The 24,889-nt window shown below is 44.7% G+C and overlaps 2 protein-coding genes across 2 annotated transcripts in view; both read right to left on the reverse strand.

Moving 5' to 3' along the window:
• Positions 1 to 11,837, reverse strand: part of abcg4a (ATP-binding cassette, sub-family G (WHITE), member 4a) — a 13,466-nt gene extending 1,629 nt beyond the window's left edge. The window contains exons 1-14 of the mRNA XM_083697344.1: positions 11,606 to 11,837; positions 5,346 to 5,463; positions 4,986 to 5,118; positions 4,834 to 4,884; positions 4,330 to 4,475; positions 4,018 to 4,141; positions 3,663 to 3,777; positions 3,253 to 3,392; positions 2,814 to 2,912; positions 2,386 to 2,554; positions 2,179 to 2,279; positions 1,880 to 2,038; positions 1,618 to 1,736; positions 1 to 1,374 (exon numbers count right to left, since the gene is read on the reverse strand). The exon at positions 1 to 1,374 is cut by the window's left edge and continues 1,629 nt beyond it. Coding sequence (XP_083553470.1) covers positions 1,149 to 1,374; positions 1,618 to 1,736; positions 1,880 to 2,038; positions 2,179 to 2,279; positions 2,386 to 2,554; positions 2,814 to 2,912; positions 3,253 to 3,392; positions 3,663 to 3,777; positions 4,018 to 4,141; positions 4,330 to 4,475; positions 4,834 to 4,884; positions 4,986 to 5,118; positions 5,346 to 5,463; positions 11,606 to 11,834 — 1,929 coding nt within the window. The 5' untranslated portion in view covers positions 11,835 to 11,837 and the 3' untranslated portion in view covers positions 1 to 1,148. The remainder of the gene's footprint in view (positions 1,375 to 1,617; positions 1,737 to 1,879; positions 2,039 to 2,178; positions 2,280 to 2,385; positions 2,555 to 2,813; positions 2,913 to 3,252; positions 3,393 to 3,662; positions 3,778 to 4,017; positions 4,142 to 4,329; positions 4,476 to 4,833; positions 4,885 to 4,985; positions 5,119 to 5,345; positions 5,464 to 11,605) is intronic.
• A 9,276-nt stretch (positions 11,838 to 21,113) lies between these two features.
• Positions 21,114 to 24,861, reverse strand: hinfp (histone H4 transcription factor). Its single transcript, XM_083697333.1, has 9 exons — positions 24,401 to 24,861; positions 23,933 to 24,159; positions 23,518 to 23,629; positions 23,151 to 23,303; positions 22,986 to 23,063; positions 22,714 to 22,834; positions 22,448 to 22,586; positions 22,206 to 22,330; positions 21,114 to 22,071 (listed from the first exon to the last, which is right to left on the reverse strand). Exons 1-9 carry the CDS (start codon positions 24,561 to 24,563, stop codon positions 21,702 to 21,704), a joined length of 1,488 nt encoding a protein of 495 aa, XP_083553459.1. The 5' UTR covers positions 24,564 to 24,861; the 3' UTR covers positions 21,114 to 21,701.
• Positions 24,862 to 24,889: the final 28 nt, after the last annotated feature.

A 24,889-nucleotide genomic window follows, 5' to 3' on the forward strand; every position in this document is an offset into this window, starting at 1 on the left:
CACAGTTGCCTATTGCAAATACTTGAACAAAAAAAGTCACTCCTTCAGTTGAACCAATGTGAGATGGTCCTCTCTTATGTCAAAAACATGGTATTACCTTTCATTTAAGAGGCTGTGGTCTGGTTTCAGTGAGGATCCATCACGCAGTTCCATCATGTTCTCTCAATGAATCAAATCATTGCTTGGTTCTGATGGAAGCAGATACTTAGTGTGACTATTGATAGGTGGACCCAAATGCTCTGTCTGAGAGGCATTGTGATTGCACGGAGTTAACATCCTCAATGACACTTACATCCATATTCACTTGTCCACTTCCAGACTTGGCATGGTCTTGGGAAGACTACAGTACTAACTGTAATGCACTGGGAGAGGGACATCTCTAGAGTTTCCATCAGACCTCCCCAGCTCCGAAGACCTGTGTCTCTTATCTCTTTTACAATAGGTCCATGCTAAAATCTTTTTGTCAGGGCACACTGTCTGTGCAAATTGTCCATTGGAATGTCTGTGGGGGTTTGAGGATTTGTTAGTCAAGTGCAGCGTTGGGGGTGGAACCTTGACACAGTCCGGGCCCATCCTGGACCAAGAGGTTTGTAGCTCCTTACCCCTGGTGTGTGATAGGACCGGGTTACAGTGCAGAGTGGGGCCTGTCTGGAATTATCCCCACCAACTACAGTACATCTCCATTCCCTTCCACAGCGACACATGCTTTATAGTTACTATATTGGGTATTTGTTTGTGTATAGTGCATTTACACAGTATTCTTTGATAATAAAGATGATATATAAATACTGTAAACAATATGAATTGGATAAGGACAACTGAAACTAAAATGTATTTCGGTAATGGAAGGTAAAACTACATTTTGTGGCCTTAACTAATCTTCCCTTTTCAAGAAACATTATCAAAAGCTAAAACCCTCTTCAAAAATAATCTGCTAAATGCTTCCTATTCAGTTTCCACAAAACATCCACAAAAAGTCCTCTAAATATTTATCCAGTCATATTGTACTATTGAAGTAGTTGCAGTAACGATGCAGCACACGTGTGTGTGTGTGTGTGTGTGTGTGTGTGTGTGTGTGTGTGTGTGTGTGTGTGTGTGTGTGTCTGCACTCATGTGAAATATAAGCATATAAGTGTACTGAAGCAGTCTTATCGCTGTGACTTGACTTTGTAGCGCAGAACTAGGTAGGTTGCCAGTCGCAGGACGAGGAAGAAGACTCCAAGCACAATGAAGTCCACATAGAGCTTAGCATCCTCCACGTTCAGCAGCTGCAGCACCTCTTCAGGCTTCTGGAATTTACACACCATCCCTGGGCACTCCAGCTCTGAACGGTTCATCCCATAAATAGACAAGATCACCCCCTCAAAGCCATACCTGAGGTACAGGAGAGAGACGTTGAATGAATGATGCTTACGTAGTGTATAAAACCTTGCAAGATGAGCAGGGTTGCCAGATTGTTGGAGAACATTCCACTAAACCCAAGCAAGAAGAAACACCATAACCCCCTCTCAGCACCACATCATAACATAGACATACTTCAAAACAGGTTATCTCATTGCCTGCTGTTGAGCATTTAAGGTAGCTAATGTTCACCAGACCCTGTGTAGACAGACTCACCTGACGTAGGACACATAGGAGCTCCACTGTAGGTACTTGGGTATTGTGTCAAAGTTGACAAAGAAGCCAGAGAACAGGAGAACAGGGACAGCTGTGATTGGGCCCACAAAAGTTGCCACCTGGAGAGACAGAAGGGTGCGTTATTCATTGAACAACACTCAGACTCCTCTTGAGGGAGGGAGGGAGGGAGCTGCTTATGGTGACTGGTGGTGATTGAGCATGAGAATAGTGCTGTTGAGGTGTAAACTATTGGCCCAGATACCTGTAGAGAGGTGGAGGCAGCCCCGATGAGGAGGCCCAGAGACTGGGCTACCAGGGCTGTAGAGGTGGACAAGGCCATGAAGAGTAGATAGCGGGTCGCCTCAGGAGGCTGCTGTGTCATCCAGTACACTATACTGCAGTACATGATGGGGCAGATCACCTGAGAGAGGGAAGAAGGGAGGGAGAGAGATATGGAGAGGGAGTAAGACACTCAATTTAAAACCTAAGGAAGGAAGAAACAATATTTAGTTCCTGCTGTTGTTTAAAATCAATTAAAGTAATCCAATGATGCTATTTTACCTGGAATGGTATGTCAGCCATGGTTTTGGCCAGGTAGTATGCCTTCAAGCTGTACCAGTAGTTGAGGTGTTCCCTAAGCAGCACTGACATCTCCATAGGAACTGTGTGACATGAACCATGAATGAGTCCATTGAATTTTCCTGTTCATTCTACAAAGAAAACATTCCCAAGTAAACATTGTGACCCCCTCTACATTGTCTGTCTTACAGGTGAGGACGGTGGGCATCAAGGCAGCAAACATAAGGAAGAGCATGGAGAAGAAGAGGAAGCCAGTGTTGTTGAAGACCCTACTGGCATCGTTGCCAATGTTGAGATAGAGCAGGCCTATCAGAACCCCTATACATAGGTGGGACATCACTCTGAGGTGGGTCAACACCTGGGCACACACAGAAAACACACACCTCACACCAGTGCTCCACATTAAATATTTACTGTTACATTTCAACTCTATTCTTTTACTTATCATTAATTAATTTATTCATTAATTCCTTCATTTACTTGTGACTAACTAAATAACTCAATTTCATTTCACACACGCGCACACACGCACACACACACACACACACACACACACACACACACACAAACACAGAGTCATTATCTAAGTTGTGAGCATTATAATGTCAATTCTGTACCATGTCCCTGCATATCGTGGTGAAGGTTCTTTTGAACAGAATGCAGAACTGGTTCAGGGCACTCGTGGCGAAGGTTTGTTTCTCAATCGTCCCTGTGTCCTGTGGACAGACAGGCAAAGGGAGGACACAGCGTCAGTGAGATACCTTCCACAGGAACACAGACAGACCAACCATTTCACAAGAGAACATGTTGACCTGTTTCACTAGGCACTGGCACTAATATCATTAACGTAACATGAATGCATCCTTGATAGATGAATAGATTTTTATGAATGAAATGAATGCAAGTCTCAGTCCAACAATGACACATTTGATATGAATTTGTAGGTTTTAAACCAGGATTTGACTAAATAGGTGAGGGAGTGACTCCTGTGTGACTCCTGATCATGTCGTGGTGTGTGACTAGAATGGTGAGGGAGTAGGTCAGTGTGCCACTCACAGTGTGACACTGGGAGTGACAGGAGGAGTCACTCTTGTCACTCGAGTTCTTCTTTCCCTCTTCTGAGCATAGTCCTCCCTGCACGGCTTCAAATAGCACAGGGTTCAGGTCCCCATACTCCCCCGAGGCCACCTCAATGACTGGGGACACAAAACACATTGGTAAAAGAAGAACACACACACACACACATACAGACACACACACACACACACACACACTCACCTGTGTGCGCACACACACGCACACATGCACACCAAACCACACACATGCACATGCACACCACATCCCACATCCCACCCCCCCCCCCCCCCCCACACACACACACACTCACGCATGCACGCACGCACGCACACACCCACACACGCACACATGCACACACACACAAATACTGTAGCTGCATGCGGACTCACTAAAGTCTGCAGGGTTGTGGTACGTGGGACAGTGAAGGCCCAGGTTCTTCAGGTAAGGGATGAGGTATGGGACAGTGCCCTTGTATATGCACTGGCCCTGACTGAGGATGTACAGCTAGAAGAGGCGAGAGAGACAGACACATAGCAATCAACAACAGTGTCATTTACATAGCTTTACCTTCTGTAACTTCACTGAATTATATACAGGATGCCTGACAAATCAGCTGTCCTGGATGAAATGCACAGTATGATGCCTGTGTTACTTACAACACAACAGTGTAGGCTTCATGTTTAGTTCTGCATTCTAAATGACAATGGATGGAAATGCCTATGGTAGTCAGGGTGAAAGAATAACCTTATCAAACATCTCAAAGAGCTTGGCGCTTGGCTGGTGAATGGTGCAGATCATTGTCCTTCCTCCCTGTGCCAAGGACTTCATCAGGGACACCACCTGGAAGCATGATGCGCTGTCCAGACCACTGAGACAGACAGACAGACAGACAGACAGACAGACAGACAGACAGACAGACAGACAGACATACAGACAGTTATACTTAAACGTGGCAAATGTTGGCCAAACATGATTGTGGCCAGAGCCATGTATACAGATGTCGCTATAAATGAATCTGATGTATGTGCCATGTCTTCTGTGTCAGGGTTGATTTACCTGGTGGGCTCATCGAAGAACATGACAGGGGGGTTGTTGACCAGCTCCTGGGCTATGGCCAGTCTCTTACACTGACCACCAGAGAGAGAGATGGTGCGTGTCTGGGCACACTCCTGAAGACCCAGGGCTGTCAGGATCTCATCCACCTGGGACACAGACAGACAGGAAGGATTGATACAGTACATCCAAGCAGGGAACAGGCCATTATACCATTGTCTTATGTCAGGTGTCGTCATTCTACCGCAACGCCGCTTCGTCTGAACTGCCACTACTATCAGTGTGGACGGAGTCACGTAAGACAATGGCCGTTGTACTGTATCTATACCTGGATAAGACCAAAGCTATGCATAAAGCAGTCAGTCAATATACTCACAAACATCTTTATTCATACATGTATGCATTGCAATTTGCCATCAAGGCCTATCCAGCATCCATCTATTGTTGCCCTTAAAGCTGGGGTGTTCTCCTCTAGAATAAAGCGGCTATCTATGAAGTCGAGCTCACCAGTGCTTTTTTCACCTCTATGCTCTCGTTCAGCTTCAGATTGGCAGAGACCTAAGGGAGAGAGAGAACATAAGAACTCCCAATCCCTTGATCAAATTACATCATCAGCGTTCACACGGTCTGCAGGTATGAAATGTGTAGTGTGACCTCACCATCATGGCCTCCCGCGTGGTGAGGTTTGGCAGCAGCATGTCGTCCTGCATGATGTAACAGGACATTTTCCTGAAGGTGCGTAGGTCCCTGGGCCGCCCATTCACCTTGATCTGGCCCTTCATTCCTGTCTCTCTGTTCACGAGCACGGAAACACCATGGCTTACTAGGATGATTCAAAACACTGGACTTATTATTAACTACAAGGCTGCTACCCAGATGGTTGTCTTGCTCAACTTGTTAAATATCAGCATGCTGTAGAATAAAGATCTAGAGCTACTTGCGGGTGTGTTCTATATTTCAGTCACTGAGAACAGAGCCCCCACCCCCCCACCCCACCCCCAACACTCCCTGTGTCTCACCTGTACCCAGCCAGGATGTTCATCAGAGTGGACTTCCCTGCCCCAGAGGGTCCCATGATGCCAATGAGCTCTTTGCTGCAGAATCTCCCTGACAGACACTTGAGCAGGGCTTTGTAACCTGAGGAAGAGTCAACACACACACGCACACACACACACAACACTCTCAATATCCATAGGCTCCGTACTTTAACTGTACATAGGACTGGGATGAAGCAGCCTGGAAAAACACAGGATAAAGCTGGTTTAATGCCACCTTCTTCATGTGTCTGTGCAGAAAGATCCAACTGTGAGTGTGAGGGAGGTGAGAGTTTAGGGGGCTATGGAGGGAGATAATCAGGGAACAGGGGATTAAGAGAATGATGGATGGATTGACAGATGGGAGAGGGACAGAAACAAAGAGAGGTAAGAGGGATGGAAAAATGGAAGTAAGACACCGGGGAGAGATAGCCTGAGGGAGAGGTATGAGACATTAGGATTAAGAGTAGGACTGACAGGGAGAGAGAGAGAGAGAGAGAGAGAGAGATTGAAATGGGGATAGAGAGATAGAGAGATGAGAGAGGCGATCAATAAAGAGAAAGGAATATTAAATCTCCAGAGCTCTGTCCAACACTGCAACAAAGAGCATTAAGCAGGATTACAGAAGGTATGTCTGACTGATAACAATCCGCTCTCTCTACACAGCATTCTGGAGCAACAATTTACACACACCCAGTCAGTGTTATGTGTTAGAAACACAAAAAAAAACAAATACAATCATATGTACAGTAGACACATGATAATAACAGAGAGAGTTCCTTCTTCCATACGACCAGGAGCATAGGATTGTGTATAACTTCCCTTGATGGCAAAATTACTGTCAGACATATTTGCATGAGTGTTACATTCACTTATGATACTGACTGAGTGTGTTGGTTGTATGAAAGCACCACTGAGCTCCACAGTGTGACAGGCTCAAATAAGGCTGAGGCTGAGGCTCAGTGCTCTGTTCTGATCTCTGCTGCCTCTGCGTACTAGCTAGCAGAGAGAAAGTGCTACAGTAGTGCTGTAGTGCTCCAGTCTCAGGTTGTGTAATTAGGCCTCTCTGTGGGCCTGCCAGCCCCTTCTCAACCCCTTCCCATTAGTAGACTGGTCTAATGGGCCGCCCCACCCTTCTTCCCCCGCAATGTATTACATCCATCAGATATGCCACAGTCAGACAGGGGAGCAGCCCCCTTTCAGAGAAATAGCCCTGGCTCAGTGTGTGTCGCATACTGATGATCTAACCCACGCTGCGGGTGGCGCATACTAATAGCATAACCCCTGTGTTGCTGCTGTCGCATACTGATGATCCGCCTTTGCATTGTCTGTGTCACAGAGATCCAGATGAGCTAACCCCCTCCACATTGTTTATGTGACATGCAGTAAACCCTTGTCTGTCCCCTCACACAGAGCTGTCATCTCAGGACAGTCAGGAACTCTCCATCCCTCTGTGGGACATCACAGACAGGAGGTCCAAGTGCATCTCATCGTCCTCAGCTTACAGAGCATTGATTGATGTAATTATGAGAGAAACAAGGTTCTAGTATCAGTATCATAGGAAATCATAGCAAGCTGTTTAGCCTATGCTCCTTTGAAATGCATTATCATAGCATCACTTAAAGTGCATTCGGAAATTTCCCTCATCAGTCTACACACAACCCCATAATGACAAAGCCAAAACAGGTTTTTAGAAATGTTTGCTAATTTATTAAAACTAAAAAACTGAAATATGACAAGTATTCAGACCCTTTACTCAGAACTTTGTTGAAGCACCTTTGGCAGCAATTACAGCCTCAAGTCTTCTTGGGTATGACGCTACAAGCTTGGCACATCTGTATTTGGGGAGTTTCTCCCCTTCTTCTCTGCAGATCCTCTCAAGCTTTGTCAGGTTGGATGGTGAGTGTCGGTGCACAGCTATTTTCAGGTCTCTCCAGAGATGTTTGATCGGGTTCAAGTCCGGGCTCTGGCTGGGCCACTCAAGGACATTCAGAGACTTGTCCCAAGCCACTCCTGCGTTGTCTCGACTGTGTGCTCAGGGTCGTTGTCCTGTTGGAAGGTGAACCTTTGCCCCAGTCTGAGGTCCTGAGTGCTCTGGAGCAGGTTTTCATCAATGATCTCTCTGTACTTTGCTCCGTTCATCTTTCCTTCAATCCTGACTAGTCTCCCAGTCCCTGCTGCTGAAAAACATCCCCACAGCATGATGCTGCCACCACCATGCTTCACTGTAGGGATAGTATTGGTCAGGTGATGAGCGGTGCCTGGTTTCCTCCAAACGTAACGCTTGGCATTCAGGCCAAAGAGTTAAATTGTGGTTTCATCAGACCAGAGAATCTTGTTTCTCATGGTCCGAGAGTCCTTTAGGTGCCTTTTGGCAAACTCCAAGCAGGCTGTCATGTGCTTTTTACTGAGGAGTGGCTTCCGCCTGGCCACTCTACCATAAAGGCCTGATTGGTGGAGTGCTGCAGAGGTGGTTGTCCTTCTGGAAGGTTCTCCCATCTCCACAGAGGAACTCTGGAGCTCTGTCAGAGTGACTATTGGGTTCTTGGTCACCTCCCTGACGATGGCCCTTCTCCCCTTATTGCTCAGTTTGGCCGGGCGCCCAGCTCTAGGAAGAGTCTTGGTGGTTCCAATCTTCGTCCATTTAAGAATGATGGAGGCTACTGTGTTCTTGGGGACCTTCAATACTGCAGACATTTTTTTGTACCCTTCCTCTGATCTGTGCTTCGACACAATACTGTCTCGGAGGACTACGGGCAATTCCTTCGACCTCATGGGCTGGTTTTTGCTCTAACATGCACTGTCAACTGTGGGACCTTATATAGACGGGTGTGTGCCATTCCAAATCATGTCCAATCAATTGAATTTACCAATCAAGTCATATAAACATCTCAAGTTCTGATCAATGGAAACAGGATGCACCTGAACTCAATTTCAAGTGTCATAGCAAAGGATCTGAATACTTATGTAAATGTAATATTTCAGTTTTTTATTTTTAATAAATTAGCAAACATATCTAAAAACCTGTTTTGGCTTTGTCATTATGGGGTTGTGTGTAGATTGATGATACTGATACTAAAACCTTGTTTCTCCCATAATTACATTAATCAATGCTATTGTTAGTTATGTTGGTTTACACCTCGCAATATAAAAACATATTTTTACCTTATATAATGCACCACCTGCATAAAAAGCATTCCATTTTGAATGAAAGAGAGATATGCAGACTCAATGACATAGCTGACAACAGTATACATGATATAGTGCCAGATGCTAAAAGGTGTAATTCTCCAGGCAGCAAACCCAGTGTATGCCGTGAGGAGTGTGGAAACTACCAGGTACAGGCAAATAACAGAAGGTTGAGCCCCAGACACCTGCAGGTGGAGCTGCATAAGAGGACCCCTCTGTGGTCTGCACAGAACTCCACCCCCGCTTCACAGCTTCAAATGACTCACTCACACACGCACACACACACACACACACACACACACACACACACACACACACACACACACACACACACACACACACACACACACACACACACACACACACACACACACACACACACTCCATTTCTGAACCAGTGTTACGTCATTTGCAATCTCCTTTGAGAGCTGTATGACCTCATTAAATAAACCTACAATGACCTCATCATAACAGACAGAGATGGTCATCCCGGGGGCGAGCCTATAAAAGATGAAAAGAGATGGAGAGGAGGCTACCCACATCTAACCCTGACCTGCTGGGTCCTGCTACCCTTCTACCCTCCACTCCAACATCAAACCCTCCCTGGAGTCCACCAATCAAAGCATCTCCCCACTGACTCTCCTCAGACACTCGATAACTTTCATGTGTTATGAAATCAAGGAAACCCTCTGATATTCCAGCTCCCTCTTGGTCCCTCCTCCACTCTTATGCGAAGATCTAACAACTCTTGGGGTACAAAAGCACACCCTGAAGCACAATGCTCAGCTCTGCGCCATAACGCCCATTCTTTAAAGCTTTAATTCTGTACTGCATAGGGATCTGTCTCTGCACCTCTGATGAAGAAAGGGCTTCCACTTTAGATGCTTTCACAAGAAAAGAAAAAAATCCCACCAAGCCTATAAAAATATATATGATATTTTGGTGGAATATAAGTAACAACGAGGAATGCAATGAGTGTGAGAGCTCAGAGAAAGGCAGTGAAGGGTTAATAGGGCACATGATCACATGGTGGTGAAGGTGACCTACAGTGCTAATGCCGAGAGGGGTTCAGTCAGATTCTAAATAGCTTGTCTTTGAACAAGATGACATATGCAGCCTCTGTTTGGAAGACGCATCATACTTCTTAATTTAACACTGGGAATAATCCACTACACATATCCACATGAGGACAGACAGGCTAAACAGTAGGCAAATGCAAAAGATTGTATTGATGGAGAATGCTGACACACAATGTTTGTAACACAATGTTACACTTCAATACAATGACCAAAGGGTTAGTCATGAACATGTGATTTCATCACTCTCCTCCCCGCCGTTTCATCTATCACTACTAGACATTGAGATTTCACAATCAATCACCATGGAAATATACATTTACCCCGTCCACATGCTGTATGTCACTATAACATACTGTATAACCAACAACAACAGAGCAATTTGTATGTACCACAAGATTAAATGCAATGCATCATGTACAGGCCTATGCCAAGGTAACATGTAGAGAACACAGCTAAAGCTTTCTTTTCAAAGGACAACTTTATCTCCTCTCCCATCACCTTGCTAAACAGCATAGTGACATTTTGCAGTGGGTCATTTAGGGGCGTTGACAGACAATAATGACCAATCCTGCTTAAGGCTAGAGCCTAGAGTCTCCTCATTAATTAGGGTGGTGGGTTTAAATGCCATTCATATTTCATGAGTAGATCAATCGTGGGACTGTCTGCCATAGCCTGCTCCTATCGTGAGTGAGGGCGGGTGGGAGGGGGGCAGAGAGCAGTGTGCCAGGCTGCTAGTGTGAATTATTTATTATAAACTAAACTCTGCTGAGCACAGCAAAGCTGTAGCCACAGCCTGGTAGACCATGGAGTGTGTGTGTGTGTGTGTGTGTGTGTGTGTGTGTGTGTGTGTGTGTGTGTGTGTCTGCACTCATGTGAAATATAGAAAGATGCTGTTTTTGGACATGACGATGATATCGCCTTCTTTAAGAGCATTATCATTAAAGGGTCACTCACGCCAGCCAATTTTGCTTCCTAGTTTCTCTTGAAAAAAATACTCAAAGAACAGAAGCACAGAGTGGTGACGTTAGTTATTTACTGAGCAGGAAAGTGACGCCAGATATAGCTAGGAGCAATTCTCAATAAAATGTGTCATAAGATTGTTTGACTGAGTCACAAAAACTGGGGTTGGGAGGGTTATATTTGACTCTGGGTGCTAACTTTACAAACAGGCTAACCACGTCATATTTCTGAGCTCTATTGCAGTCTGAAATATGGGATATCGTTTTGGGAGGAGCTAAGAAAATAGAATGTATCGCCGAAAATACACATACTATGACCTAAATAGGCATTCTCAGACTTGAATCATTGTGCAATAACATTGTGCAGCCCCAAGGATGTCATACATCTGTTAAAAAACGTCAAAATGACTAATGTGGGCCTCTAAGAGCATTTTAGAATTGAACCGATAATTAAGTGCTGGGGCATGTTTGTGTGTCGGTTTACATATGTTCTAATGTCTGCAGCCATGCTCGTGATCATGCTTAGTGCTTGGTCATAACTAACGTCACCACTCTGTGCTTCTGTTCTTGGAGTATTATTCTTGGTGATGCTAGCTTTGGATGGCCAGGATAGTTTAGTCAATGAGACGAGATTTGGAAGGATGGCCATACAAGACTACAGTGATGCTATCTCATAAATGTATAAACACTAGAGGGCGCACTCCCCTAAATGTGCTGTAATTATATGGGGAGCCCCATGTAGTCAACTTTCTTCATCTTCTGTGATTTGAGTGGCAGAAGATGTCTTCATTGACAAATTGACAAGATGGAGCTCCCCATATAATATTTGGTGATTCTTTGCCTTATTGCCTGTTGAATAAGAAGACCATGCATTGATCCAATTGGCTAGTTGACTACATGGCACCCCTCATGCTGCCACAAATGTAATGAATGGGAAAGATGCTGTAACTGGTGCCTTCTCTAGGAACATATCTCTGTCTATGTGCCATCTCTTCTAACAGTGTATGTGCTGCAGTACCTCTTCTCCGCCAGCAGGGGCCCTCGCGGATGGTGTAGGAGAGCTCAGTGAACTCCAAGTCCACAGCAGAGCGGCGGGGTAGGTGGGAGAAACGCTGAGCCTCTGTAATGTGGTTCTCCACTTTCTTCAGGTGGGTGAGCAAAGGTGCCTCCTGAGGTGCACCCCCATGGACCTTGGTCTCTTCCATGGGGATGCTGACAGATCCCTGCTCCAATGGCCTCTCAGCCATACCAACAGACTGGAAAAGAGGGAAATATTTTAAGTTATTCAGAGATAATGGTAATTATGTTAGTGGTTGAAGTAACATTTTTCATTAACACAATTATTACAGATAGTTAATTACTGTCACCTGAATTTTATAGACTATAGAATTCTTAAACAGACACCCGTTCACCTTTTAAGCAAAATGGCTGCTTGTGGGAGCACACCGAAAGCTAGGCTTTGAATAAAAGTGACAAGAGTGGATTAATTAGTATGAAATTAAGTGGTTGCTGAAGTCATTGGTTGATTGATTGACTGACTTAAAAAGCTTATTGCACACTCTCCTCTCCATAACGGGACATGACCTGATCAATTTGTGTGGGGATGTAGTTGCTCCAGAGAATCTGTAAACAGCCAGGTTGTGGAAATTACGTTACAATGATTGCAGGCAAGCTCTTAGAGGTATGATGTGTTGGTGATCTGATTACGCTATGGATGCTATGGACTGGCTGGATGTAGGGAATGTGATTCCTGTGTGTGAGGAGTAGGTATCTGGTTTCAACACAGCAGCAGAGCCATAGCGCTGATTCACAGAAACCTCCTGGACAACAGTGAAGCCTCCTCCACCCTCTCGTCCTGTCGCCCACTACCCTCACCCTAGGACCATAGGAGGGCCAGGAGGAAACACACAGCACCACACAAGCAGACTGAGAGAAAATACACATATTTCACATTCATATAACCTTACAGTACATGCGTTGTATAAGCATGCGCACACCGCAAGCACTCTCATTGCAGGGTATAAAGCTGAGTCCTTCCTACTGAAGGTTGGGACATCATTTTACTTGTTTGCTTGTCCCCTTGTTGCCACTCCTATCAAACTAGTGTGATTGATTCTAGCTGTGACTCATTCTGGAGGGAATTGGGGGGGAAGGGCATAAAAGGCAGAGCAACAGCTCTCTACATGGGGGCCGCACCTACTCTGCTAAGATGAATCACTCCTGTCCCAGGCCTTTGTTTAGAACAGCCTATGAGCCAGGCCTAAGACACTTTTATTCATCCTGAAAATACTCAGCACACAATTACAAGCAATGGGGATATGAGAAGTAGTAGCTTGGAGTTATTGTGTTTCAAGTCGATAAGAGGTGACTTAAGCTTCCATAGAGTGGTCATAAACAGAAGATTTGGAATTTAGAGACTCACTCATCTCTCACGCTAGTCTAATTTCACCTTTGACCATCTGTAACAGTACCATGCCATTACAGCAAACACACAGCATGGGCGATAGCGGACAATGCTCAAGCCTATTTCAGATATTATCCTCGACAGCAGCAAAGACTCTAGATGATCAGCATAGTAATTTTGCAAAACTTGTACCCCTGCATAGTCAAGTGGATATGATGTCTTTTTTCAATAATATATGGCCCCTGCTATATGCACACCTTGCAAACCCTGAAATGAATTGCCCAAAGGAGATGAATACAGTACTGCATTGTACAGACTATTGTACAGACTATTGTACCGTAAAATGCAGTGTAGTGCAGCATGGCTCAGACCTCATATCCTGAAGTGAGGAAGAGGAGAAATCACTGACCATGGCCTCTATTGATTGACCTTCCATTAGCAAATTTCCATTACCACACTGCTCTACAGAACACTGTCAGCCTGTAATGGCCTCTCTCTCGTTTCGAGGAAGGCCACCATGTTCTCTTATGTGGTGCCCTGCCACTCAGAATTCTGAATGGATCGGGATAAATATGGTTAATATAACCAACATTACTGACTGACTGTAGAGAATATCTACTGATTATGTACACTGTATGTCACTGTAATGGCTAGGTGGCTCAGAGGCACCTGTTACTGTATTCATATGATGATGTAAACATCAAACTATAGTCCAGTGGAGCACGTAGGTCTAAGAGATCTCACAATAGCAGAACATTAACATGGCTTGACATGAACTGTAGAATGAACATACAATGTGAGGTGGGGTGGAAGTGGGATGGATGAGGCAAGAAGAGAAATTGCTCCATGATATCATACATGTTAACTGTGCGAGCACACACACACACACACACACACACACACACACACACACACACTTTGTAAATGTAAAAAAAATGATGCATTGAGCCAACATACTTATTCTTGTGTGTTGAAGTGACCAACAATGCACTGCGTTCCTATTTTTTTTTTGTAGGAGCTGTGCTCAGTTCATCCTAATTTAAAAATCAAGATCCAGCAACAGGAGAGGGTCCCCAACGAGTCCCGTGCCAGGCAAAGATGGTTACTGTGCGCCAGGATCCATGAAGGCTCGGTTTGGTTCTGATGCAATGGAGGAAACGATGCTATCCCTCAGAAAATCTCTAGGTGCGCGGTACATGGTCCCGCATATAATACTGGCAACTCTGAAATCAAAATCCGCGTCCGGAACCAGTATGATGATAGATTAATAATTCAGCCAACGCTGCATCTTTAAGAGTCAATCAGGAATGAGCTCGATTTTTGACAGAATAAAGCTGTGCTCTTTTGATTCAACTCCTATGTCCAGAATTCCAATATCAGGCTACTCACACACGCCTGCAGTACGTTGATGATTATTTGTCTTTCCTCTCGTCTCTCCACATCCTCTTATGGCGTGCTGCAGTAGCTCAATAGCACGCAATAGCGTTATTTTATCGGTCAGTGCATCTCTGGCACGCCCGCCGGTCTGGGGGTACAGGGCGTTACTGGCAGGTTTTGCGAGGAGATAGTCCACAGGAGGCCCGTGTTGGATGCTTTAAAGTGCCAGAGTGGTTTGTTTATGGTCTTACATGTTGTGTCCTTTCATTTTAGGCTTTGACTCCGAATTAAGTCAAAACGTGGCAATTGATACCACCCCACATAAAGTTTTAAGTAGGGATGGGTAAGACATTTAGACATGAGTTAGACATTTTGAATCACAGCAGCTGAAGCATTGCACAGTTCAACATTTCACTGGACTTTTTTTTTGTTTTCTCCTTTGAGATATACACTCACCGAACACTTTATTAGGAACACTATACTAATACTGGGTAGGGCCTCCCTTTGCTCTCAAAACAGCCTCAATTCTTCGTGGCATTGATTCCACAACATGTTGGAAACATTCCTTTGAGATTCTGGTTCATGATGACATGATTGCATCACGCAATTCTTGCAGATTTTTCAGATGCACTTTCAAGGTGTGAATCCCAAAGGTGTTCTATTGGATTCAGATCCGGTTACTGGGAAGGCCACTGAAGAACACTGAACTCATTGTCATGTTCATGAACCAGCTTGAGACGACTTTTGCTTTGTGACATGGTGCATTATCATGTTGGAAGTAGCCATTAGAAGATGGGTAAATTGTGGCCATGAAGGGATGAACATGGTCAGCAACAATACTCAAATAGGCTGTGGCATTCAGGCGATGATTGATTGGTATTAACGGGCCCAACGTGTGCCAAGAAAACATTCCCCACACCATTACACCACCTCCACCATGAGAAGGTGTACAGGTGTGCTTAATAAAGTGTTGTATGTTTTAATCTAGGACATTTAGCGTCATGACATTTATCATAGCACCATGATTAGACTATTCTGAGTTTCAGTTAAAAAGATGCTCCACATCTACATGTATGGAATTTCCTTCTTCAAAATGATTTAGCATAACTGAAGGCAATAAATGCATTATGAATACACGGACTATTTTAATTACTATTATAGTCAGTCACATGTGCTATGTTGCACAATTTTACCTACAAAGAAACAGGTTGAATGTCGATACAAACAATCAACATATTTTTTCCTCAATGATGTAAACAATGGAAACGCAGTTATATTTATATCAACGTGTGAATTCAACCTCGCGTTCTCTTTAAAGACCGCACCTGCGCATCTGCCCGGTGCTGATGCTGCAGTGCCCGGGTTATTTTCGGTGAAACACTTGGGGTTACTCTCGTTCAAATAACGCCCTACATTACCCGTGAGAGGAAACCAAAACATACTACGTTTTTTATTATTATTAATTATTTTATTTTACAATCAACGCAGAATGCATTGCCTATCTCAAAGGGCCCCTAACATGACACATTCTAATATTGCTCTGATCAGCTGTGAGCGGCGAAGCTTCAGGCTATATGCTCCAGTCCATAATATTGTGTATGTTGATGTAAGCAAGATGTTTAATCTAATCTTGAGCCTAGGAGCCTAGGCCTACTGTAATTATTTGGGCTAGGCCTACTATCATTGTGATAGGTAGGCCTCGTAGTCTAACACAAACATATGAGTGTTTATTGAGAATATGTATTTATATTGCAGCGATGACAGCATGCAGTAGCCTAATAGCAGCAATTCCCAATGTTAGAAGACCTAAATACACATTGTCTAGAATGGGCCTAAATAAAAACACAAAAGCACAAGAATAAAATCGCTTATTTATTCTGGGGGCAGACAGACACTTGCTCCAAAGCTATTTTCTCCCTCCTGCATGTCATGTGCCTTAGTGCGTCGCCATAAAATGTAGTGATGAATCCATTTACAATTAGGATGTGCGCAGTGTGAATATGTATGTGTGTCGACGGTGCCTGTGCTGTGCAATAATGTTGTGGCGCACCTACTTTCCAAGAGTTTATTAATTACGATCGTAATGGTGTTGTAGCGACACCATGTGGTTATTATAGTAGTCTAAAATACTAAATTCAGCAGTGTACATCATCATCGAAACCTCTTTCATATGTTTATATGTAGATATGAATACTCTTTTTCAATATTCGAAGTTAGCGCCTCAAGGTTATAACCAAGGCATGATCTAAGCCACTCTCTGCTGTCTCCATAACTCTCCATTATGTTGTATTTGCCCCCTCATATTTCATGTCACCAGGGGAACACAGGGTCAAAAAGCCAAGGTAGATCATTACTCACCTCAATGTCACTGTGGTGTTTGATTTTTATTATCATGGTTGGATCAAACAGATTTTCCTCTATTCACAAGCCACGTATTGCAAAATGTCTCCTTTTGTGGAGAGGTCAAACATAAACATTATTTTCAGCCTCAATTTGTCACAGACCCCAGCTATGAAAGAGCTATAATCACCTTTAACAAAGGCTTTTGTTGAAATTACAATATATCACCTCAAACTATGGCAACCTGGGATTAGAATGTACTCTTAAAGTTGGGTTGAGTACAGTATAAGTAGTGTGCACGATTGAAAGACGTCTTAGATGAGAAAGCAGACAGAATGGCACTACGACTGACAACTGTACTCTCTGTGGCTCTATTACAGGCGCTGTTACTGGGGACTCTCACACAGGGAGGTGAGTTTACTTTGCATCATGCTTACAAGGGTACAGACATTTGACAGTAATCCTGACATATTATCATCTACAGATTGTGTTTTCTTTAGACGTCATGCCATGCAGAGCAGTTGGCCCCCATGTCACTCGCTTAATTATTGAATAATCAAAGTATAAATGACTATTGTGTATGGCTGATCATTTATATGTAATTGATTGGTCTTAGAGTAGAACCATTTTATCATTGGTTTCAATACATTGTGTGGCATTTGAAGGCTCAGAATAAGCTTGTTTTCTGGTGGTTATGTTGCATACTGTAGGTCCTATGTCTGTACCCATCAGACTGTCTGTGGAGAATGAGCTCTCCAATGAGGCTCCTGAGTCCTACTACAGCTCTTTTTTGGAGGGGGGAGTACTAGTGGGCGCTATGAGGAGACTGCAGGAGATTGACCCGGACTTTAAGTAAGGAAGCACCGATGTGGTAATGTACATACAGTACCAATATACTGTACATCAGGTTACACAAATTCAGGCTATGCAATTCCTTTGGTTAGAGTGGCAGACTTTAGAGTGCTTTATTTTTCGTCTATATACTTACACAAGTCAAAATACCTTTCTGTGCAAAATCATTTTACTATCAATTTCTATGTTCTCATTATTGTCTTATTTTGCCATGATTCTCTTCATGTCTTGGCAGGTTCACAGTAAAAGATTACCCAGACTTTGGCCTCCTGCTGGAGAGTGTTAATGGAGTGGCTGGGATGGAGGCAGATCAAACCTACTGGGAGCTTCTGTCAGAGTCCTCTGGGATACGGACCAAGTTGGACATGGGTGGGTGTGTGTGTGTGTGTGTGTGTGTGTGTGTGTGTGTGTGTGTGTGTGTGTGTGTGTGTGCACTCACTTGCGTGCATGTGTTTGTGTGCATAATGTTTGTCTATAATATTGTTGATCAAATGTATATATGTATATATGACTACATTATGTTCTTTGTTCTTTTCTTATGTTCTTTACAGGAATTGGCTGCTACATGCCGAAAGAAAATGAACACATCATCCTAAAGCTCAGCACTTGGTCTAAACACTGAAGACTGTGTGTGTAGTTTTAGATTAATCAGGATTTATTATGGGAAGAATCCAAATAAAAATGTTTTATTGTGGAAGTACATTTGACTTTGGACATGGCTGTATACATTCCAACCAAGCTCTACATACTGGACATACAGTACAGTGCGAACAAAGTAGATTCCATCAAATCATTATTATTTTTATTTTTATTTTGTTTACAATACACTTAAATATATTGCATGTTATATGTCAATTTTAGACCATAGAGTTATCCCACAAAGATGTGCTTAGCCTGACCCTTCTCTCTGACCTCCAACACCACAATAGCCACCTTTCACCTTGGGTTGGTAACAAGATTAAGGTTTCAGATCATTCCAGAACAGATTGAATGATGAGCAGGTGGAGCTAGGGGACGAGTCTTTAATCCTTATGAACACTCTCTGCAGAGAGAGACTCTCTCTCTCTCTCTCTCTTTCTCTCTCACCACTGTTGTTCATCTGTGTCGTAGGAGGCCTTTAATTAATTAAGTCAGGGTGTTTTGAGGCTTAAGGTCTTGTTGTGGTAAACATGACCACATTGTGGTCACCCAACAGCGTAACTGGGGAAATGAGATGGAGTTTTTACCAGTGTTCTAAGGGGTTGAAGTTAGTTCCACAGAGATGTACCATTGTGACCTAATGTTTTCCTTTCCATAAACTCTCACACGCGAGATGAATCTGCGGAGGATCTGTGGTTTATACAGTAGGATGTTCACATCCTCTTATTATTTCACTCACAATAGAGTCTCAACAGTGGTTCTTGTCCATCTCTTATCCTGCAGATGCTAAAAGATACAACAACAAAAATGAATTGTTTGTGTATACATATGTTGTGTACATTAAGATTCAATGAGTTTGGTAGAAATGTCAATGAACCCCTTGCAGATGTGGTCAAATAAAGCCATCACTAATCATTAACCACACTCTAAAGAACCACATACAGTATTTCAGTATGTTCAGTTAAACCAGTCAACCTTGTTTCCATGGCCAATAAGTCAGATACATTATCATTGTGAATGTGATTGTGCCACTCACCACAGGCGATAGAGCAGTCACACTGGCAGTAGTCACAGTCGGTGAACCAACGACGGTTCCAGCCTAACTCCTTCTTGCTGCAGTTGTCAATGCGGCTGCAGCCCTGCTTAGGAGGGCCTATGTAGGTCTTAGAGGGGCAGCTGGAGGAACAGTTCCCATCAATATCCTTCTCATTCATCTCAACACGGCCCCGGTGACACACCCCTGGGCCAGGGAGAAAGAGAGAGGTGTGTGTGTGTTTTTTGTTGGGGGGGTGGAGGGGAAAGAAATAAAAAAAGAAATAAAGAAAGTAAGAAAGAAAGGTGAAGACTACTCAGTGAGTTATCAACTGAAGTTATCTAATGGTGATCTGTGAGGCTGTATAAACCAGCAGCTACTCACTGAGACAGGAAGGTTTGAGGGTCCAGCGGCCGTTGGACTGGCAGGCTCGGGTGGGGTCCCCCACCAGCATGAAGCCTGAGCGACAGTCATACCTCACTACAGAGCCCACCCACCAGTCATTCCCATACACCACGCCGTTGAAGTCCACATCAGGCCTCCCACAATTCACTGCCCCACACAAAACCAACACCAGAGAGCACAGTAGACAATATCCAACATATGATCCATAAGAGTAAAGAGGGATAGATGTTTGATAAATCTATCTATTCCCTGTTAGATCCCTTTACCACACACTGACCATTTTATATTTCTAGTGATAAGAATCTGACAGTTCCCTTTTATATGTCATGGGTGTGTATCCACAGCAGTGTGGATATGCTACTGTCCAGTGTGGATGTGCTAGTGTACAGTGTACTTATGCTACAGTGTGAGAGTAGGGAACACATCCTGTAACAATGTGAGGGTCTGCCCTGTGTTATAGTCGTACCTCTGCAGAGGGATTTGAAACCGAACCAACAGCAGTTTGAGTCTCCACAGCGATCCCTTTTCAGCTCATGGTGCCTCCCCCGACACCCCCCGATACACAGGGGGGCCGTTCCCGACCAGTAAGTCTCAGCCTGAGGCTCCTGCTCCGGCGGTGGAGTCCACTCTGTCGCACCTGAGTCATATCAGTTTCATAAGACTATATCAAAAGTAGTAAACGCCGCAGCCAAGTAAGGCACTCCCAGTGACTACTCATTTACAAGCAATATTGTCATAGCAAATTGTCTTACCACTCTCTTCCTCTTCCTCCATTATTTCAGGCAACTGTGTGAACACCCCGTGTGAGGACCCCAGGAGAAGCAGCAGTGTGAGTAGTCTCATGGTGGCCTGTCCCCTTAATCCCTTTAAAGCAGGACAGGTAGACACCTCTCACATCTGACTATTCAGCTGTGAACTCAGATCACATTATTGACCTATCGTTCCGTCCAACAAGATGTCCCGCACAAGCTCCCTAACTGCAGAGGGGTCCAGACAAGAGACTGAGTGAGGGAGCAGTGTGCAGTGAGGGCTGCTTACACTAAGCTCCAGAGGCTGGCTAATCTTTTAAACACAGCTGACACCAACCCATCCACTACTATCACCACAGAAATTATGCTGTACTTGCATAGAGCTTTAGAATTGGTCAATGATGTATCCATGTAGATAATGCAATTTTGCATGAGCAAAAAATGGGGAAATAAAGGATGTGATACTAATTTTCTTGAGAGCTGTGCAGCAAAATGTCTGAAGAGCCACAAGTGAAGTGTTGATTTTATCTGTGCCCTTGAATATGCCTGTGTAATGTCAATCAGCAGCATCTAACCATCCTATTTCTGTCCTGCAACCCATCTGCCTGTCTATCATCGGAGGAAATCTCTCTCTCTCAATAGGAGAGACAACAGGAGACCATTTTAAAAAACTCAATCAATTTATTGCATAATACATAAAAAAAATACTTTCAGAAATATTCCAAGTTTATTCTAACTGTATGTACGTGAGCCCATTCTCAATTAGCGCAGCAAAGGAAACTCACAATAAGAGTCGATCCAAATTGCAACATAGGGTTTGTTATCATCAGGTATATTATCACATTACAGCATTGAATAAGGAAGGATGCCTGGTAGAACTGAAAGAGCCATTCCCAATGCAAACCGTTTTTTTTCGTGTGTTTCAAATCAAATAAATAGCATAAACAGCACCCCTTCAACATCCCAAAATCTACCCATTACAGATGTTTAGTTTCATCCCCTCAGTTCAACATTTTCAGCCTGAAATCTGCTGAGCGTTCTGCTGTGAAAGTACAGTAGGTCCAGTGAGGCAGGACTTGCACGATGAAGCCGAATCTTTCTGAGCCATGGTTTACTTCACTTATATTCCATGGTTCCTTGAAGTGACATCCACCATCTCTTAGTCCCGGTGCTGTTCAGTATTCTGGCTCCACTCAGTAGCTGAGTCATACAAGGGCTGAGAGGAGAGAATGCTGTGAGAGGAACAGTCTGTGCGTGTGTGTGTGTGTGTGTGTATGTGTGTGTGTGTGTGCGCGCGCGTGTGTATTTGTGGTTTTTACACCACTGGCATGCCGAGTTGCTGAGCAGTGTCTTGGAGCTGAAGCATTACTGTGTCCTCCCCTGCTTGAGTGGTGGCCCCAGTCAGGACGTAGTACATCCCTTCCCCCTGGCCGGCCCCCACTGCACCAACACTCCCCCCAGTCTGATCCCCCACCCCCCCATCCTCCAACAGGACCCCTCTCAGTTCTACCTCCATCTCCATGGGGGCTGCCAAACCAGCCTCCTCCTCCCCCTCCCCAGTCTGGGCAACATCCTCGCCCTCTTCCCCCTCGCCCGGCCTCTCGCTCATCAGCTGCTCTGTCAGCTCCACGCTCTCATAGCGGATCAGCTGCAGCCGCATGAACCCGTCCTCATGTTCCTTATACCTGAGAAGGGGACAGAAAGTAGCTCACAGACCAGGAGAACTGTGAGCTACTTTATATTTCTGGCCGCACACAATGGATTCTAGAGTTAAACACCATCACACTTAATGTACTTTAGAAAGGCTGGAAGCTTCTACCTGAATCTGGGGTGTCCGGAGGGCCATTTGAACTGGTGCTTCTTGCGCAGGTGGGCAGTGAGGTTGTTGCCTCTAGTGAAACACTGCTCACAAACATGGCACTTGTAGCGAGCCACAAAATCTCCCTGAGATGACAACACAATAGAGTACATCTTAGGAAAGGGGTCAAATGTAGTTTGTGTGTGGTGCAAGTGAATTAGAGTTGCTCTCTGTGTACGGTATGTGCCCAGTCCCCCTCTCACCTCATGGACTTTTTTGTAGTGGGCCTTGATAGAGTGCAGGGAGCGGGTGGTGTAGCCACAGCTGGTGAAGTCACAGCGGTAGGCCGGCTCACTGCTGTGGGTGTCCAGGTGTTTACGCAGATCTATCAGGTTCTTACAGCTGAGGAGGAGGAACAGTGGGAGGAGGGGTTAGCAAAATTTCCCTTCAACAGCTCAATGTTGGAGGGACAGGCAGGAGAGAGAGTCTTTGCTTTTCCCTTTGGCTGGGACTCCAGAGGGTGCTCTACCTGTACTCGCAGTATTCACAGCTGTAAGGCTTCTCGTTGCTGTGGCGGAACTTGATGTGGTTGCGCAGGGACGAGGGCGACGGACAGGTCATGTCGCACAGTGGGCACTTGTAGTGGTTCACTAGTAGCAGAGAGACGGGGAGAATAGAGACCTGATTAATAGAACATGCCAGATATCAACACTGAGGATAGGAAGACTATAAAAGGAGTCTGACTGGGAGGAAGAGCATAAACCGAAGCGGAGGAGCAGAAAGAGATAAAAAGGGACTGACCATGGTTCCTCATGTGGTCCCTCAGCAGTCTCTCTGTGGCAAACCGTTTGGAGCAATGGGAGCACTGGAACCTCTGACCTACAAGACACATGCACAGATACCAGAAGGTCATGAGTTTTAGGTTAGACTCCACTGGGCCAATACAAACGCATCACCTCTCCTCACCTTCCATGGTGGTCTGCCGTCGGATGTGGTCGAAGAACTTGGTGTTGTTGGCGAACATCCCTCCGCAGGTAGGGCAGGCCACCACTTTCTCCTGTGTGTGGCTGCGCAGGTGCTCTCGCAACTTAAAACGCCCTTTGAAGGCAGCCTCGCAATCTAGAGGGAAGAAATACATCATTACAACATTCATTGAGTGCCTGATTTTACTACATCCCTAATAAATTCATCCTTTAATTTCCATGATAAAACCTACAGAGCCTAGTGGAATGGAAACAAACCATCACCTGTCTCTTTCTCTTGAGTAGTGGTGAACCGAGCCTTGTGTGTTAATTACAGCTACCCCCCGAAAAACAGTGCTCATTTGACTCACCTTTCCAGCCACATCGCACCACGCAGTCCTTATCATTGGATGGTGCATCCATACAGGTGCTATGCATCTCCACATGGCGGTAGAACCACTCTGGGTTAGCCAGGGGGGGTTGCTGTGCGCGCGCGCACACACACACACACACACACACACACACACACACACACACACACACACACACACACACACACACACACACACACACACACACACACACACACACACACACACACAAAATGCCATTTCCAGTGTTACTCAAATAACAAATAAACTGAGGTGCAAGATCTGACTGCATCAGAGGAACAGCCTGTTTCATTTCAATAACTTTTTGAGGCACTCGATGCATTGGCTGTGTAGACATCATAACACACTTCATTCTATATCTCTCCACTGAGTGGCAAGGCTGCCCAAGACGTACCTCACATTGCTCCCACTGGCAGATGAAATTGTCGGTAATGTCTGGGACAATGTTGCGGTTATGGAAGCCGATAGCACAGGAGCCGTGGCTGGGCTGGGCATTTAGCACCCTTAGGCCCCACTGCTTGAGCTTTGTGTGGTAGCAGTGGAAGTACACATGGCGTAGCAACTCCTCAGCAGACTCCACAGAGCAGAATCCACAATCTCTCCACAGACAGCTGTACTCCTCTACACACAGACACAAGCAAATACATCAATACTTCAGTGTGTTCCACTTTATAATTTTATATTCAAAGTCAAAGTTGTTCTTTCAGGATGTTAACCCTGTATTTCTTGATAACAAGTCAAACTTAACATTGGCACTGTAAACAATTAAGGATTTGTAATAAGTCGTCTTCATCTCTGTCATGTATTAAGTCACTCTCGCAGGGCGCTAGCCTAATCAACAATCTTTCCGTTGCCCGCTCACCTAGTCCGTCACTGTCCGCGTCTTCCATGCTCTGTACTTTGAGGTGACCGTCCATATGATCACAGAAGCCCTCCATCCGACCAAACGACTCTTGACAAGATCCCCACTCACACGCCAGCTCCAGCTGTGCGTCCTCTTTCCTAATCCGTTTGCTTGAAGGCATCTCTTACTAACGTTATGCGTTCATGGTAGCTTTGTCAGTCGTGTATTTTACACGAAAATGCCTGCTGCCTGGTAAGCAACTGGCCAGCTATCACTAGCCAGCTAGCTAGCTGGGCTCCACCACTGCGCCACTACTAATGCCAACGTGTGGCGACCACGTTATTATTACAACGAATAATAATAACTGGTGTAAAATCAAACAACATTTGAAATATGAATGCCTAATTGTTTAGAAAAAGGACAACACAAAACAAACAGTAGTTAGCTGAATGTTGTTAGCTTGGTGTGAACAGCGGTCCAATGAGAAGTCCCTCCAAGTCATCGCTT

The sequence above is a fragment of the Argentina silus genome (genome assembly GCF_951799395.1).
Source record: "Argentina silus genome assembly, chromosome: 2".
NCBI lineage: Eukaryota > Metazoa > Chordata > Actinopteri > Argentiniformes > Argentinidae > Argentina > Argentina silus.

Coding starts and splice junctions, on each gene's coding strand:
- hinfp (XM_083697333.1), bottom strand. CDS start 24,563: ATGCCTTCAAGCAAACGGATTAGGAAAGAGGACGCACAGCTGGAGCTG. Junction 22,331..22,447: donor ACTACAAAAAAGTCCATGAG/GTGAGAGGGGGA, acceptor TTGTCATCTCAG/GGAGATTTTGTGGCTCGCTA. Junction 22,072..22,205: donor TCCGGACACCCCAGATTCAG/GTAGAAGCTTCC, acceptor TCCCCTTCTCAG/GTATAAGGAACATGAGGACG.